Source organism: Cervus elaphus, chromosome X (assembly GCF_910594005.1).
Source record: "Cervus elaphus chromosome X, mCerEla1.1, whole genome shotgun sequence".
In the NCBI taxonomy this organism is placed as follows: Eukaryota; Metazoa; Chordata; class Mammalia; order Artiodactyla; family Cervidae; genus Cervus; species Cervus elaphus.
Genome location: NC_057848.1, coordinates 33,656,486 through 33,671,213, shown reverse-complemented (window position 1 = coordinate 33,671,213; position 14,728 = coordinate 33,656,486). Strand labels below are relative to the sequence as shown.

The following is a 14,728-nucleotide window of genomic DNA, read 5'->3' as shown; positions in this document are numbered from 1 at the left end:
GCAGCTGCACCACCTCCACACCTGGAGGTGTGGAGGCAAACCAAAGGGGGCAAACCCAAGTCCTCCAGGGCAGCCTCAGGAGCAAACCCCAATGGACAACCCACATGCAGAGGAGAAAATAAAACCACAACTGAAACCCAGGGGAAGTATGCCTAGGAAAGAGGACCCAAAACCTTCCCACAAGCAGTACAAGCTTGAGATTAAAGCCACATGATCAACTAGGCAGACTCTGTGTCTAAGGAATATATAAAAGGCCACTGAGAACTCTCACAAAAGAAGATGCACTAGATCTGATAGCTGTGGACATCGAAGGCAAGAACACATAGGAGTAGGACCAGACTAGAATCTGAGCTGCCCCCACAGCAGGTCCAGAGATCGGAACAGTGTTGGAGGGCATCCTAAGGAGGTAAGATGGACTGTGACTCACAGTGAGGGAAAGGACTCTGACAGCAGTGACTCAAAAAAAAACATTTATTATTCTTATTTTTGACTTGGTCTGTAGCTTCTTTTGGATTTTCTTTTCTTTTTCCCCCCTCTGTTGTAGTTGTTGACTTTATTGGCACTAAGAAGTCCAATTAAGCTTTTGAGCTTTTTCTTTTTTCTCAGTCACATTTTTTATTGTTGTTATAAATCTCTGCCTCTACGTTGGTCTTTTGCAGTTCTGTGGAGTTTTCCCTATTTTTTTTCTTTTTAATTTAAAAAATTTTAAACATTATTATTTTTTTGACATTTATCGCCTTGTTTCCTTTTCCTACTGTTCTTTTACCCCTTGCAGTTAATCTTTAATGTATATAAATCTTCTTTATCTACTTCTATTTAACTTTGCATATTTATTCTTTCTTTTCTTTCTCTCCTTTCCTCTCAACATATTTGTTAGTTTTATTTTCATTGCTTTATTCCCCAATTGGCACCTTGCTTTAGTTTTGTTTTCCAGATTGTGCTTTAGTTAGTTTTGTTCTGGTAGATATAATTTTTGGTTTCCATTGTTTGCCAGGTCAGGCTATTGTCCTTATTTTTGTCGGACTGTTTTAATTTTGTTTATGGGTGTATATGTATATGTGTATATTCAGTCACACTTTTTTTTTTTTTAAATAATGGCTTTAATCGTCATTTTAGGTATACTGTAGGGGAAAGTGTGCTTTAATTAAATATACATACCAGTGATGCTGGCAAAGTTGAAAGTTACTCCTAATGTTGATAGCTATAAAAACTAGTTTGTACATAATAAGACAACGAGAGGGGAAAAAAAACAATCCCTTTGAAACAAAAAAGTTCACAGTGGTTTGTATCCAACAGTATGCATTTTATGACAATAACATGTACAGATTGAGCACCCTAGGGCTCTCTTTATATCCTAAAGAAAATGAGCATTTACATTATTCATGGGCTGTACTGAATTAAAAAAAGATCAGTTGTACACTCACCCCTTAGACAGGGGACACTGTCCTGAGTGTACAGCTTTAACACCATCATTAATGTTGTTTGTAAAAGGAACAGGGAACTAAACAAAACATTTTTCCTTGGGAGTGGAGAATCTATCATTTGCTGTTATAACCAGCAAATACCATTCATTAAGTCAAAAATGGAAGGGGGAGCCCCACAAACACTATTTGAGCAAGCTGACCAATACACATTACAGTTTTAAAAATGAAGGTTATGTACTATATGTTACAAGTCCCAACTAGGCAGTATCAAAATGACATCTATTTCTTTGCTTGCTTTGTGATCATACCCCTTGGAGGTGTGATGGGTCTCGTGGCATTCGGCTTCTTTTTCTCTGCAGGCTTTAAAATCTGAAAAGAACACATTAGTGTTTCGTCCACACTCATCATGGCACCTGCATTGTCAAACTCTCCACAATAATTGGGCGCAGAAAACAGAGTGACCAACTGCCTCTTTGCAAAAAATTCATATCCATCTTCAACCACCTGATGGGCTCTACATATAAGATCCAAATCATGCTTATGGAGAAATTTTGCAACCACTTCTGCACCAAATGTGAAGGACACTCCTCTGTCATTTTCACCCCAGCCTAAGACATCTTTATCGGGGTCAGACAACAAAAGATCACAAAGAAGACCTTGATCTGGTACATCAGTTGGTCGCATAATTTGCCGAATCTGCTCCATAGATTGAAGATCTGGTGATAAACCTCCATGACAGCAGAATATTTTCTCATCCACGATGGCTGCTATTGGTAAACAGTTAAAGCAGTCTGTGAAAGTTTTCCATAATTTAATGTTATATCTTCTTTTGCATTCATCATAAAATCCATAAACTCTATTGATGTTGGCACATTCGTGGTTTCCTCTGAGAAGAAAAAAATTCTCGGGATATTTGATTTTGTAAGCCAACAAGAGGCAGATAGTCTCCAGTGATTGTTTTCCCCTGTCCACATAGTCCCCAAGAAACAGGTAATTGCTTTCTGGTGGGAAACCACCATACTCAAAAAGTCGAAGCAAATCATAGTATTGCCCATGGATATCACCACATATCTTCAGTGGTGCTTCAAGTTCTAGCAGGATAGGCTGACTGAGAAAGATCTCTCGGGACTTTCAGTCACACTTTTTATTGTTGTGATAAACCTCTGCCTCTACGTTGGGCTTTTGCAGTTCTGCGTTTTACTTATTTTTTCCTTTTTTCTTTCTTGTTTTGTTTTGTTTCTTTTCTCTTCTTTATCATTTTAATTTTTAATTTTTTAAACCTATTTTATTTTTCTACATTTATTCCTTTGTTTGCCTTTTCTTCTGTTCTTTTTCCCATGCAGTTAATCTTTAATGTATAAAAATCTTCCTCATCTACCTCTACTTATCTTTGCATATCTATTCTTTCTCTCTTTTCTTTCTCTCCTTTTTTCTCAACATATTTGTTAATTTTGTTTTCATTGCTTTATTCCACACTTGGCACCTTGCTTTAGTTTTGTTTTCCAGTTTATGCTTTTGTTAGTTTTGTTCTTAACTGGTAAATATGATTTTTTATTTCCTTTGTTCACCGGGTCGATCAACTGTACTTTATTTTTGTTGGACTGTTTTGATTTTGCTCATGGGTGTATATGTATATGTGTACATTCCATTATTTTAATTGTTATTGGCCTGATTTTGTAACTGCCACTTGTCTGGGGTTCTTCTTTGGTTTCTCGTTTTTGGGTATTTGTTTTAATCTCACTTAGTGCCATAACAAACCACTTCTGGTATCTTTGTTTCTGACCAGAGATCAAGCTCTGAGCCTCTGGAGTGGGAGCTCTGACTCCAAGACCCTAGACTACCAGAGAACTAACCCTAGGGAGTATCAAATAGTGAGAACTCACACAAAGGAAACCACTTGAACTCAAGACTCAGCATCACCCAACCACCAGTAGCACCCTGTGCAGGACGCCTCATCTAAACAACAAACAAAACAAAAATACAAACCCAATCAAAAGCAGACAGGATTACCATCTCACTCAGTCCTGCCCTTCAGAGGAAAAACAAACAAACAAAAACTCAGCACAAATCTCACCCTATACAAGCTTACACAAACCACTGGACCAACCTTAGTAGGGAAGAAACCAAAAGGAAGAAAGAATTCAACCTTGAAGCCTGGGAAAAAGAGATCTCAATCACAATAAGTTAAAAAAATAATGAAAAGGCAGAGAATTCCTACACAAATGAAGAAACAAACTAGAAACACAGAAGTTCAAATAAATGAAGAGGAAATAGGCAAAGTACTTGAAAAAGAATTCAGAATAATGATAGTAAAGATGATTAAAAAAAAACCTTGAAAACAAAATGGAGAAAATGCAAGAATCAGTTAACAAAGGCCTAGGAGAATTAAACAATAAACATACAGAGACAACACAGTTAGTGAAATTAAAAATACTCTAGAAAGAATCAATAGCAGAATATCTGAAGCAGAAGAACGAATCAGTGAGCTGGAAGATAAAATGGTGGAAATAACTTCTGAAGAGCAGAATAAAGTAAAAAGAAGTAAAAAGAAAAGAGCTGAGGATAGTCTCAGAGACCTCTAGGATAATATTAAACACACCAACATTTGAATTATAGGGGTCCCTGAAGAATAAGAGAAAAAGAAAGGTCATGAGAAAATTTTTGAAGAGATTATAATTGAAAATTTTCACAACAGGGAAAAGGAAATAGACAATCAAGTCCAAGAGGCACAAAGAGTCCTATACAGGATAAACCCAAGGAGAAACTCCCCAAGACACGTACTAATCAAACTAACAAAGACTAAACACAAGGAAAGAATATTAAGAGTAGCAAGGGAGAGGAGACAAGCAACATACAAGGGAAACCCCATATGCTTAACAGCTGATCTTTCAGCAGAAACTCTACAGGCCATAACGGAATTTAAAGCACTGAAAGGGAAAAATCTACAACCAAGATTACTGTACCTGGCAAGGACCTCATTCAAAATTGGTGGAGAAATAAAGTTTTTCAGACAAGCAAAAGTTAAGAGAATTCAGTACCACCAAACCAGCTTTACAATAAATGTTAAAGGGACTTACATAGTCAAGAAATACAAGAGAAGAAAAAAGATCTACAAAGTCAACCACAAACATTTTTTGAAAATGGCAGGAGGAAAAAAAATGGCAGTAGGAACATATATATCAATAATTACTTTAAATGTAAACGGATTAACTGCTCCAACCAAAAGATACAGACTGGTTGAATGGATACAAAAACAAGACCCATGTATATGCTGTCTACAAGAAACACACTTCAGACCTAAAGACACATATAGACTGAAAGTGAGAGGATAGAAAAATATATTCTATGCAAATGAGAAGCAAGAGAAAGCTGGAGTAGCAATCCTCATATCAGATAAAATAGATCTTAAAATAAAAAAGATTACAAGAGATAAGGAAAAACACAACATAATGATCAAGAGATCAATCAAAGAGGAAGATGTAACAACTACACCCAACATAGGAGCACCTCAATACATAAGACAAACACTAACAGACATGTAAGGAGAAATTGACAGTAACACAATAATAGTAGGAGACTTTGACACCCCACTCACACTAATGGACAGATCATCAAAACAGAAAATTAATAAGGAAACACAAGTCTTAAATAATACATTAGATGAGATAGATCTCATTGATATCTTCAGGACATTCCATCCAAATACAGAAGAATACACCTTCTTCTCAAGTACACATGGAACATTCTCCAGGATAGACCACATCTTGAGTCACAAATCAAACCTCAGTAAATTTAAGAAAATTGAAATCGTATTAAGCATCTTCTCTGACCACAATGCTGTGAGACTAGATATCAATTACAAGAAAAAAAAAGCTGTAAGAAATACAAACACATGGAGATTAAGCAGCATATTTCTAAATAACCAACAGGTTACTAAAGAAATCAAAAGGGAAATTAAAAAAATTTCTAGAAACAAATGACAACGGAAACACGACAACTCAAAGCCTATGGGATGCAGCAAAAGCAGTTCTAAGAGGGAAGTTTATAGCAATACAATCCTACGTCAAGAAAAAAGAAAAACATCGAATAGACAACCTAACTTTACACATAAAACAACTGGAAAAAGAAGAACAAAAACCCCCAAAATTAGTAGAAGGAAAGAAATCATAAAGATCTGAGCAGAAATAAATGAGAAGGAAATGAAAGAAACAATAATAAAGATTAATAAAACTAAAAGCTGGTTCTTTGAGAAGATAAACAAAATGGACAAACCTTTAGCCAGACTCATCAAGAAAAAAAGAGAGAAGAATCAAATCAACAAAATTAGAAATGAAAAAGGAGAGGTTACAACAGAAAATGCAGAAATACAAAGGATTATAAGAGACTATTATGAACAACTATATGTCAATAAAATGGATAACCTGGAAGAAATGGACAGATTCTTAGAAAAGTTCAATCTTCCAAGACTGGACCAGGAAGAAATAGAAATTATGAACAACCCAATTGCAAGCACTGAAATTGAAGCTGTGGTCAAAAATCTCCCAAAAAACAAAAACCCAGGACCAGATTGCTTCACAGGAGAATTTTTTTTTCAGTTTTATTTAATTTATTTATTTATTTTATTTTACAATACTGTATTGGTTTTGCCATACATTGACTTGAATCCTCCATGGGTGTACATGTGTTCCCCATTCTGAACCCCCCTCCCACCTCACTCCCCATCCCATCCCTCTGGTTATTCTATCAAACATTTAGAGGACAGCTAATGCCTATCTTTCTAAAACTCTTTCAGAAAATTGCAGAGGAAGGAACACTTACAAACTCATTCCACAAAGCCATCATCATCCTGATACCAAAACCAGACAAAGACAACACAAAAAAAGAAAACTACAGGCCAATATCACTAATGAACATAGATGCAAAAATCCTCAACAAAATTTTAGCAAACAGAATTCAGCAATACATGAGAAAGCTCATACAACATTACCAAGTTGGGTTTATTCCAGGAATGCACAGATTCTTCCATATAGGCAAATCAATCAATGTGATACACCATATTAACAAACTGAAAGATAAAAACCATATGATCATCTCAATAGATGCAGAAAAACTCTTTGACAAAATTCAGCGCCCATTTATGATTACAACTCTTCAAAAAATGGGTATAGAAGGAATCTAACTCAACATAGTAAAGGTTATATATGATAAGCCTATAGCAAACATTACTCTCAATGGTGAAAAAAATGAAAGCATTCCCCCTAAGATCAGGAACAAGACAAGGCTGTCACTTTCACCACTATTATTCAACATTGCTTTGGAAGTCCTAGCTACAGCAATCAGAGAAGAAAAAGAAATAAAAGGAATCCAGATCAGAAAAGAAGAAGTAAAGCTCTCACTGTTTGCAGATGACGTGATACTGTACATAGAAAAGCCTAAAGATAGTATCAGAAAAGTTCTAGAGCTAATCAGTGAATTTAGCAAAGTTTCAGGATACAAAATCAATACACAGAGATCACTTGCATTTCTATATACTAACAATGAAAAACCAGAAAGAGAAATTAAGGAATCAATCCCATTCACCACTGCAACAAAAAGAATTAAATATCTAGGAATAAACTTACCTAAGGAGACAAAAGAACTGTACACAGAAAATTATGATACTGATGAAAGAAATGAAAGACAACATAAACAAATGGAGAGATATTCCATGTTCTTGTGTAGGAAGAATCAATGTTGTGAAAATGACTATACTACCAAACACAATCTACAGATTCAATGAGATCCCTATCAAATTACCAATGGCATTTTTCACAGAACTAGAACAAAACAATTTCACAATTCATATGGAAACACAAAAGGCCCCGAATAGCCAAAGCAGTCTCGAGAAAGAAGAATGGAGCTGGAGCAATCAACCTTCCTGACTTCAGATTATACTGCAAAGCTACAGTCATCAAGACAGTATGGTACTGGCACAAAAACAGAAATATAGACCAATGGAACAAGATAAAAAGCCAAGAAATAAGCCCATGCATCTATGAGTACCTTATTTTTGACAAAGGAGGCAAGAATATACAATGGGGCAAAGACAGTGTCTTCAATCAATGGTGCTGGGAAAACTGGACAGCTACATGTAAAAGAATGAAATGAGAACACTTCCTAACACCATACACAAAGATGAACTCAAAACAGATTAAAGACCTAAATATAAGGCCAGAAACTATAAAACTCTTAAAGGAAAACATAGGCAGGACACTTGATGACATAAATAAAAGCAAGATCCTCAATGACCCACCTCTTAGAGTAATGGAAATAAAAACAAAAGTAAACAAGTGGGACCTGATTAAACTTAAAAGCTTTTGCACAGCAAAGGAAACTATAAGCAAGGTGAAAAGACAACACTCATATTGGGAGAAAATAATAGCAAATGAAACAACTGACAAAGGATTCATCTCCAAAATATACAAGTAGCTCATACAACTCAATGCCAGAAAAACAAACAACCCGATCAAAAAGTGGGGGAAAGACCTAAACAGACATTTCTCCAAAGAAGACATACAGATGGCTAAGAAACATATGACAAGATGCTCAACATCGCTCATTATTAGAGAAATGCAAATCAAAAACACAATGAGATGTCACATCACACCAGTCAGAATGGCCATCATCAAAAGTCTACAAACAATAAGTGCTGGAGAGGGTGTGGAGAAAAGGGAACATTCTTGCACTGTTGGTGGAAATGTAAATTGATACAGCCACTATGGAAGACAGTATGGAGATTCCTTAAAAAACTAGGAATAAAAAAAAAAAGAAAAAAAAAAAAAACTAGGAATAAAACCACCATATGACCCAGCAATCCCACTCTTAGGGATATACCCTGTTCAGTTCAGTTCAGTTCAGTTCAGTCACTCAGTCATGTCCGACTCTTTGCGACCCCATGGACTGCAGCACGCCAGGCCTCCCTGTCCATCACCAACTCCCGAAGTTTACTCAAACTCATGTCCATTGAGTCAGTGATGCCATCCAACAATCTCATCCTCTGTCGTCCCCTTCTCCTCCCGCCTTCAATCTTTCCCAGCATCAGGGTCTTTTCCAATGAGTCAGTTCTTCAAATCAGGTGGCCGAATTATTCCCTGAGGAAACCAAAATCGAAAGAGACACATGTATCCCATTGTTCATTGCAGCACTATTTACAATAGCTAGAACATGGAAGCAACCTAGATGTCCATCGACAGATGAATGGATAAAGAAGTTGTGGTACATATACACAATGGAATATTACTCAGCCATAAAAAGGAATGCAGTTGAGTCAGTTCTGATGAAGTGGATGGACCTAGAATCTATTATACAGAGTGAAGTGAGTCAAAAAGAGAAAGATAAATATAGTATTTTAACGCACATACACAGAATCTAGAAAAATGGAACTGAAGAATTTATTTACAGGGCAGCAACAGAGAAACAGACATAGAGAACAGACTTATGGACATGGGGAGAGGGGAAGAAAGGGTGAGATATATGGAAAGAGTAACATGGAAACTTACATTACCATAAATAAAATAGATCGCCAACGGGAATTTGCTGTATGGCTCAGGAAGCTCAAACAGGGGCCCTATGTCAACCTAGAGGGGTGGGATGGGGAGGGAGATGGGAAGGAGGTTCAAAGGGAGGGGATATATGTACACCTATGGCTGATTCATGTTGAGGTTTGACAGAAAACAACAAATTCTATAAAGCAATTATCCTTCAATTAAAAAAAAAAACTTAAAAAGGAAAAATAAATAAATAAATCAGAAAAGTGGACTTTGACCTGATTTGGCCCATGAGCTGCAGTTTGTCATCCCCTGCTCCAGACTTGTGATGAACTATCCACAGAAACACAGGCCTCACACAGCCACCCAACATTGTAACACACAATCTAACTGCAAGGTAAAATGTTAGAAAGGGATCTGTGGGTAGTTTTTCCTCAACACTGCTGGATATTAATATTCTTGTGGCAGAACCAGTGGTTTCATTGGCATTGTTTTACTCTACAAAGTGAATAATTCAAGTCAGACTCAATAAAGTTCTTCTTGTTTCAAATATGGGGAAACAATGGTGGCCCATAACATTTTAAATTTTCCTGAATTTACTCTCATTTTAAATAAAAGTTACTGGTCACTGCTCTAGAACTCTCTCTGTCCTCTCTAAGCCAACCAGCATATCTCAGGTCTTATCCCTCATGGGTCCCTGCCAGGTGATTGCCTAGTCCATTTTGATGACTTCCACCACCCAGAAAGTTACAGTCCAAAGCCCACTTTTGAGGAAGCAGCACCAAATGGCCTGTCTTTTCTGGGATCTGCACAAGTTTGTTGGCATAGTTTTCCAGCTCTAAGTACATAGAACAGTTCAGCTCACGTGAGTGATCTTTAGACCTTGGTGGACCTCTCAGACATGCTGTTGCAATGAGCATACATGAAAGATGGTTTTTGTTTATGAAAACATTAGATATATATTTTAAAGTATAGAAAATGTAATAACACCCTATTTACTCACCACCTAGCTTAATAAACAAAATAGTATAGATTTATTCAAAGCCCTTTGTATACTGTTCCTGGATCTCATTCTCTTCCCTTTCTTACCAAAAATAACCTTTATCTTGAAGATGATGTGTTCTTTCTTTGTACTTTTAATACATATGAATGTATTTTTATGAACATATTCCTAAACAATATATAGCATTGCTTTCCATGTTGATATCCTTTGTATCAAAGATATAATATGATAATTTTTTTTCAAGTTGAACCCATAGTTGACACATGCACTACAAGTTCATTCATTTGCACTATTTATATTCTTCCATTGGGCTTCTCTGGTGGCTCAGAGGATAAAGAATCTGCCTGCAGTGTGGGAAACCCGGGTTCAATCCCTGGATTGGGAAGATCCCCTGGAGAAGGGAATGACTACCGTCTCCAGTATTCTGCCCTAGAGAATTCCATGGACAGAGGAGCCATGGGGTTGCAAAGAGTTGGACACAGTTGAGTGACTAACACTTTCACTTCATTGTAAGAATATATCACACTTTATCCATTCACCAATTAATAATTTCTTAGGCTGATTCCAATTTTACACTGTTACAAACAATATTAGTTCATTCTCCTGGTGTTACGTGTGAGAGATTTAATACTGCTATTTTGCTGACCTCCTAGGCCAATGTTCATGGAACTCCACTCTATATAAGAATGGCACACGTAGAAGAACAAAGTCCCCTCCTAGAAGACCCAGTGACCAAAACAGTAAAAGATTGCAATGTCATTCCATCAAGTATCACATGTGGCAGGAGACTTTGAGATGGTGGAGTCAAAGCCAGGCTGTCTTGCAGTGCAAAAGAAGAAGGTAATCAAAAAGCTAGCCAACCCATGGATTTCCAAGTTGTTTTCCAGGTGTTTCCTGCTGTTGCTCTGTTGTAGAGCTGGACAAAAGAGCATCTGATGTTTATGAGTTTCTACTGTGGAGGACTCAGTGTGTAACTTGCCAGTTTGGACATTAATGTGAACCATTTTGTTTGTTTTCATTTTCTCTTAGAACATTTCCCAGAGATTTTCTGTTTCTCAGTGTGTTCACATTTGCCCTTTTTATAGAGCGGCCCTTCAATACTGTTAATGGTCAGGGTTTGAAGCAGGCAAAAAAGTCTTGAAGCATCAGTATATATCATCAGTGAAGTCAATTTGTAACAGAGATACTTTCTACTTTTGGCCTCTATTCATTACATCCTCTATTTCAAAAGTATCTGATGCTACTGTCCTTAAAAACCCAAGGAACCAATGCAACTCTTTTATCTACACATGGCATCCGTGTATTGTGGCTAGTAAAAATTCTTACAGACATGTTTACTTTCTTAGATTAAGTACTTTACTGCTACTACATACTTTGTCTGTGAATTTCTTTTAGATGTGTAGCCTAAATATTAGTAGGCATCCTTCTGTTGCCCTAACAGTTATCATGCTTCATTCCACGCACAAAATCTGTTTCCCTGGTTCTTTTTACACTCTGGTAAAAAGTTCTGCACTCTAATTCTTTTTCAGGAAACTTTCAAATGAAATATAACATAGGTTGTATGTATGTGATAATATATCAAAATGTAAATCAGAATAATTCAGAATTATTTTTAAAAATTATCACAAAATCATATGAAAAGAACACAGTCAAATAAATTACTTTAGATTGTGGTTAATATTTCTGTAAGTATAGTATTTATTGTCAATAGCAAATGCAACATGAAAGCTGGTAAACAGACTTTTTTTCAAATTCATGTATTTTCTTATATATGTTTGAAAAATAAAAACATTATATCAGACTCATTATTTCAGAAATGTTATTGCTTAGGATGAGGCCATGATTTTTTTATTTTTTTCATTTATTTTTATTAGTTGGAGGCTAATTACTTTACAATATTGTAGTGGTTTTTGCCATACATTGACATGAATCAGCCATGGATTTGCGTGTGTTCCCCATCCTGAACCCCCCTCCTACCTCCCTTCCCATCCCATCCGTCTGGGTTATCCCAGTGTACCAGCCCTGACCACTTGTCTCATGCATCCAACCTGGACTGGCGATTTGTTTCACACTTGATAATATATATGTTTCAATGCTATTCTCTCAGATCATCCCACCCTTGCCTTCTCCCACAGAGTCCAAAAGTCTGTTGTTTACCTCTGTGTCTGTTTTTCTGTCTTGCATATAGGGTTATCATTACCATCTTTCTAAATTCCATATATATGCATTAGTATACGGTATTGGTCTTTATCTTTCTGGCTTACTTCACTCTGTATAATGGACTCCAGTTTCATCCATCTCATTAGAACTGACTCAAATGTATTCTTTTTAATGGCTGAGTAATATTCCATTGTGTATATGTACCACAATTTTCTTATTCATTCATCCTGCTGATAGGCATCTAGGTTGCTTCCATGTCCTGGCTATTATAAACAGTGCTGTGATGAATATTGGGGTACATGTGTCTCTTTCAGATCTGGTTCCCTCGGTGTGTATGCCCAGAAGTGGGATTGCTGGGTCATATGGCAGTTCTAATTCCATTTTTTTAAGGAATCTCCACACTGTTCTCCATAGTGGCTGTACTAGTTTGCATTCCCACCAACAGTGTAAGAGGGTTCCCTTTTCTCCACACCCTCTCCAGCATTTATTGCTTGTAGACTTTTGGATAGCGGCCATCCTGACTGGAGTGTAATGGTACCCCATTGTAGTTTTGATTTGCATTTCTCTGATATTGAGTGATGTTGAGCATCTTTTCATGTGTTAGCCATCTGTATGTCTTCTTTGGAGAAATGTCTGTTTAGTTCTTTGGCCCATTTTTTGATTGGGTCTTTCATTTTTCTGGAATTGAGCTACAGGAGTTGCTTGTATATTTTTGAGATTAATTCTTTGTCTGTTGCTTCATTTGCTATTATTTTCTCCCAATCTGAGGGCTGTCTTTTCACCTTGCTTATAGTTTCCTTTGTTGTGCAAAAGCTTTTAAGTTTCATTAGGTCCCATTTGTTTATTGCTTTTATTTCCAATATTCTGGGAGGTGGGTCATAGAGGATCCTGCTGTGATTTATGTCGAAGAGGGTTTTGCCTATGTTCTCCTCTAGGAGTTTTATAGTTTCTGGTCTTACATTTAGATCTTTAATCCATTTTGAGTTTATTTTTGTGTATGGTGTTAGAAAGTGTTCTAGTTTCATTCTTTTACAAGTGGTTGACCAGTTTTCCCAGCACCACTTGTTAAAGAAGTTGTCTTTTATCCATTGTATATTCTTGCCTCCTTTGTCAAAGATAAGGTGTCCATAGGTTTGTGGATTTATCTCTGGGCTTTCTATTCTGTTCCATTGATCTATATTTCTGTCTTTGTGCCAGTACCATACTGTCTTGATGACTGTGGCTTTGTAGTATAGTCTGAAGTCAGGCAGGTTGATTCCTCCAGTTCCATTCTTTCTCAAGATTGCTTTGGCTATTTGAGTTTTTTTGTATTTCCATACAAATTGTGAAATTCTTTGGTCTAGTTCTGTGAAAAATACCGTTGGTAGCTTGATAGGGGTTGCATTGAATCTATAGATTGCTTTGGGTAGAATAGCCATTTTGACAATACTGATTCTTCCAATCCATGAACACGGTATATTTCTCCATCTGTTTGTGTCCTCTTTGATTTCTTTCACCAGTGTTTTATAGTTTTCTAAATATAGGTCTTTCGTTTCTTTAGGTAGATATACTCCCAAGTATTTTATTCTTTTTGTTGCAATGGAGAATGGTATTGTTTCCTTAATTTCTCTTTCTGTTTTCTCATTGTTAGTGTATAAGAATGCAAGGGATTTCTGTGTGTTAATTTTATATCCTACAACTTTACTATATTCATTGATTAGCTCTAGTAATTTTCTGGTGGAGTCTTTATGGTTTTCTATGTAGAGGATCATGTCATCTGCAAACAGTGAGAGTTTTACTTCTTTTCCTATCTCGATTTCTTTTATTTTTTTCTGCTCTGATTGCAGTGGCCAAAACTTCCAAAACTATGTTGAGCAGTAGTGGTGAGAGTGGGCACCCTTGTCTTGTTCCTGACTTTAGGGGAAATGCTTTCAAATTTTCACCATTGAGGATAATGTTTGCTGTGGGTTTGCCATATATAGCTTTTATTATGTTGAGGTATGTTCCTTCTATGCCTGCTTTCTGGAGAGTTTTTATCATAAATGGATGTTGAATTTTGTCAAAGGCTTTTTCTGCATCTATTGAGATAATCATATGGTTTTTAATCTTTCAATTTGTTAATGTGGTGTATTACATTGATTTGTGGATATTAAACAATCCTTGCATTTCTGGGATAAAGCCCACTTGGTCATGATGTATGATCTTTTTAATACGTTGTTGGATTCTGTTTGCTAGAATTTTGTTAACGATTTTTGCATCTATGTTCATCAGTGATATTGGCCTGTAGTTTTCTTTTTTTTTTTTTTGTGGCATCTTTGTCTGGTTTTGGTATTAGGGTGATGGTGGCCTCATAGAATGAGTTTGGAAGTTTACCTTCTTCTGCAATTTTCTGGAAGAGTTTGAGTAAGATGGGTGTTAGCTCTTCTCTAAATTTTTGGTAGAATTCAGCTGTGAAGCCATCTGGTCCTGGACTTTTGTTTGCTGGAAGATTTCTGATTACAGTTTCGATCTCCGTGCTTGTGATGGATCTGTTAAGATCTTCTATTTCTTCCTGGTTCAGTTTCAGAAAGTTATACTTTTCTAAGAATTTGTCCATTTCTTCCAAGTTGTCCATTTTATTGGCATATAGCTGCTGG

The 14,728-nt window shown here is 36.4% G+C and overlaps 1 protein-coding gene across 1 annotated transcript; it reads right to left on the bottom strand.

The window, feature by feature from the left end:
• Positions 1 to 1,282: 1,282 nt before the first annotated feature.
• LOC122689466 (serine/threonine-protein phosphatase PP1-gamma catalytic subunit-like) lies at positions 1,283 to 6,269 on the bottom strand. The gene is made up of 2 exons (XM_043895903.1): positions 6,243 to 6,269; positions 1,283 to 2,552 (listed from the first exon to the last, which is right to left on the bottom strand). The coding sequence occupies exons 1-2, from the start codon at positions 6,267 to 6,269 to the stop codon at positions 1,704 to 1,706; spliced, it is 876 nt and encodes a 291-aa protein (XP_043751838.1). The 3' UTR covers positions 1,283 to 1,703.
• Positions 6,270 to 14,728: the final 8,459 nt, after the last annotated feature.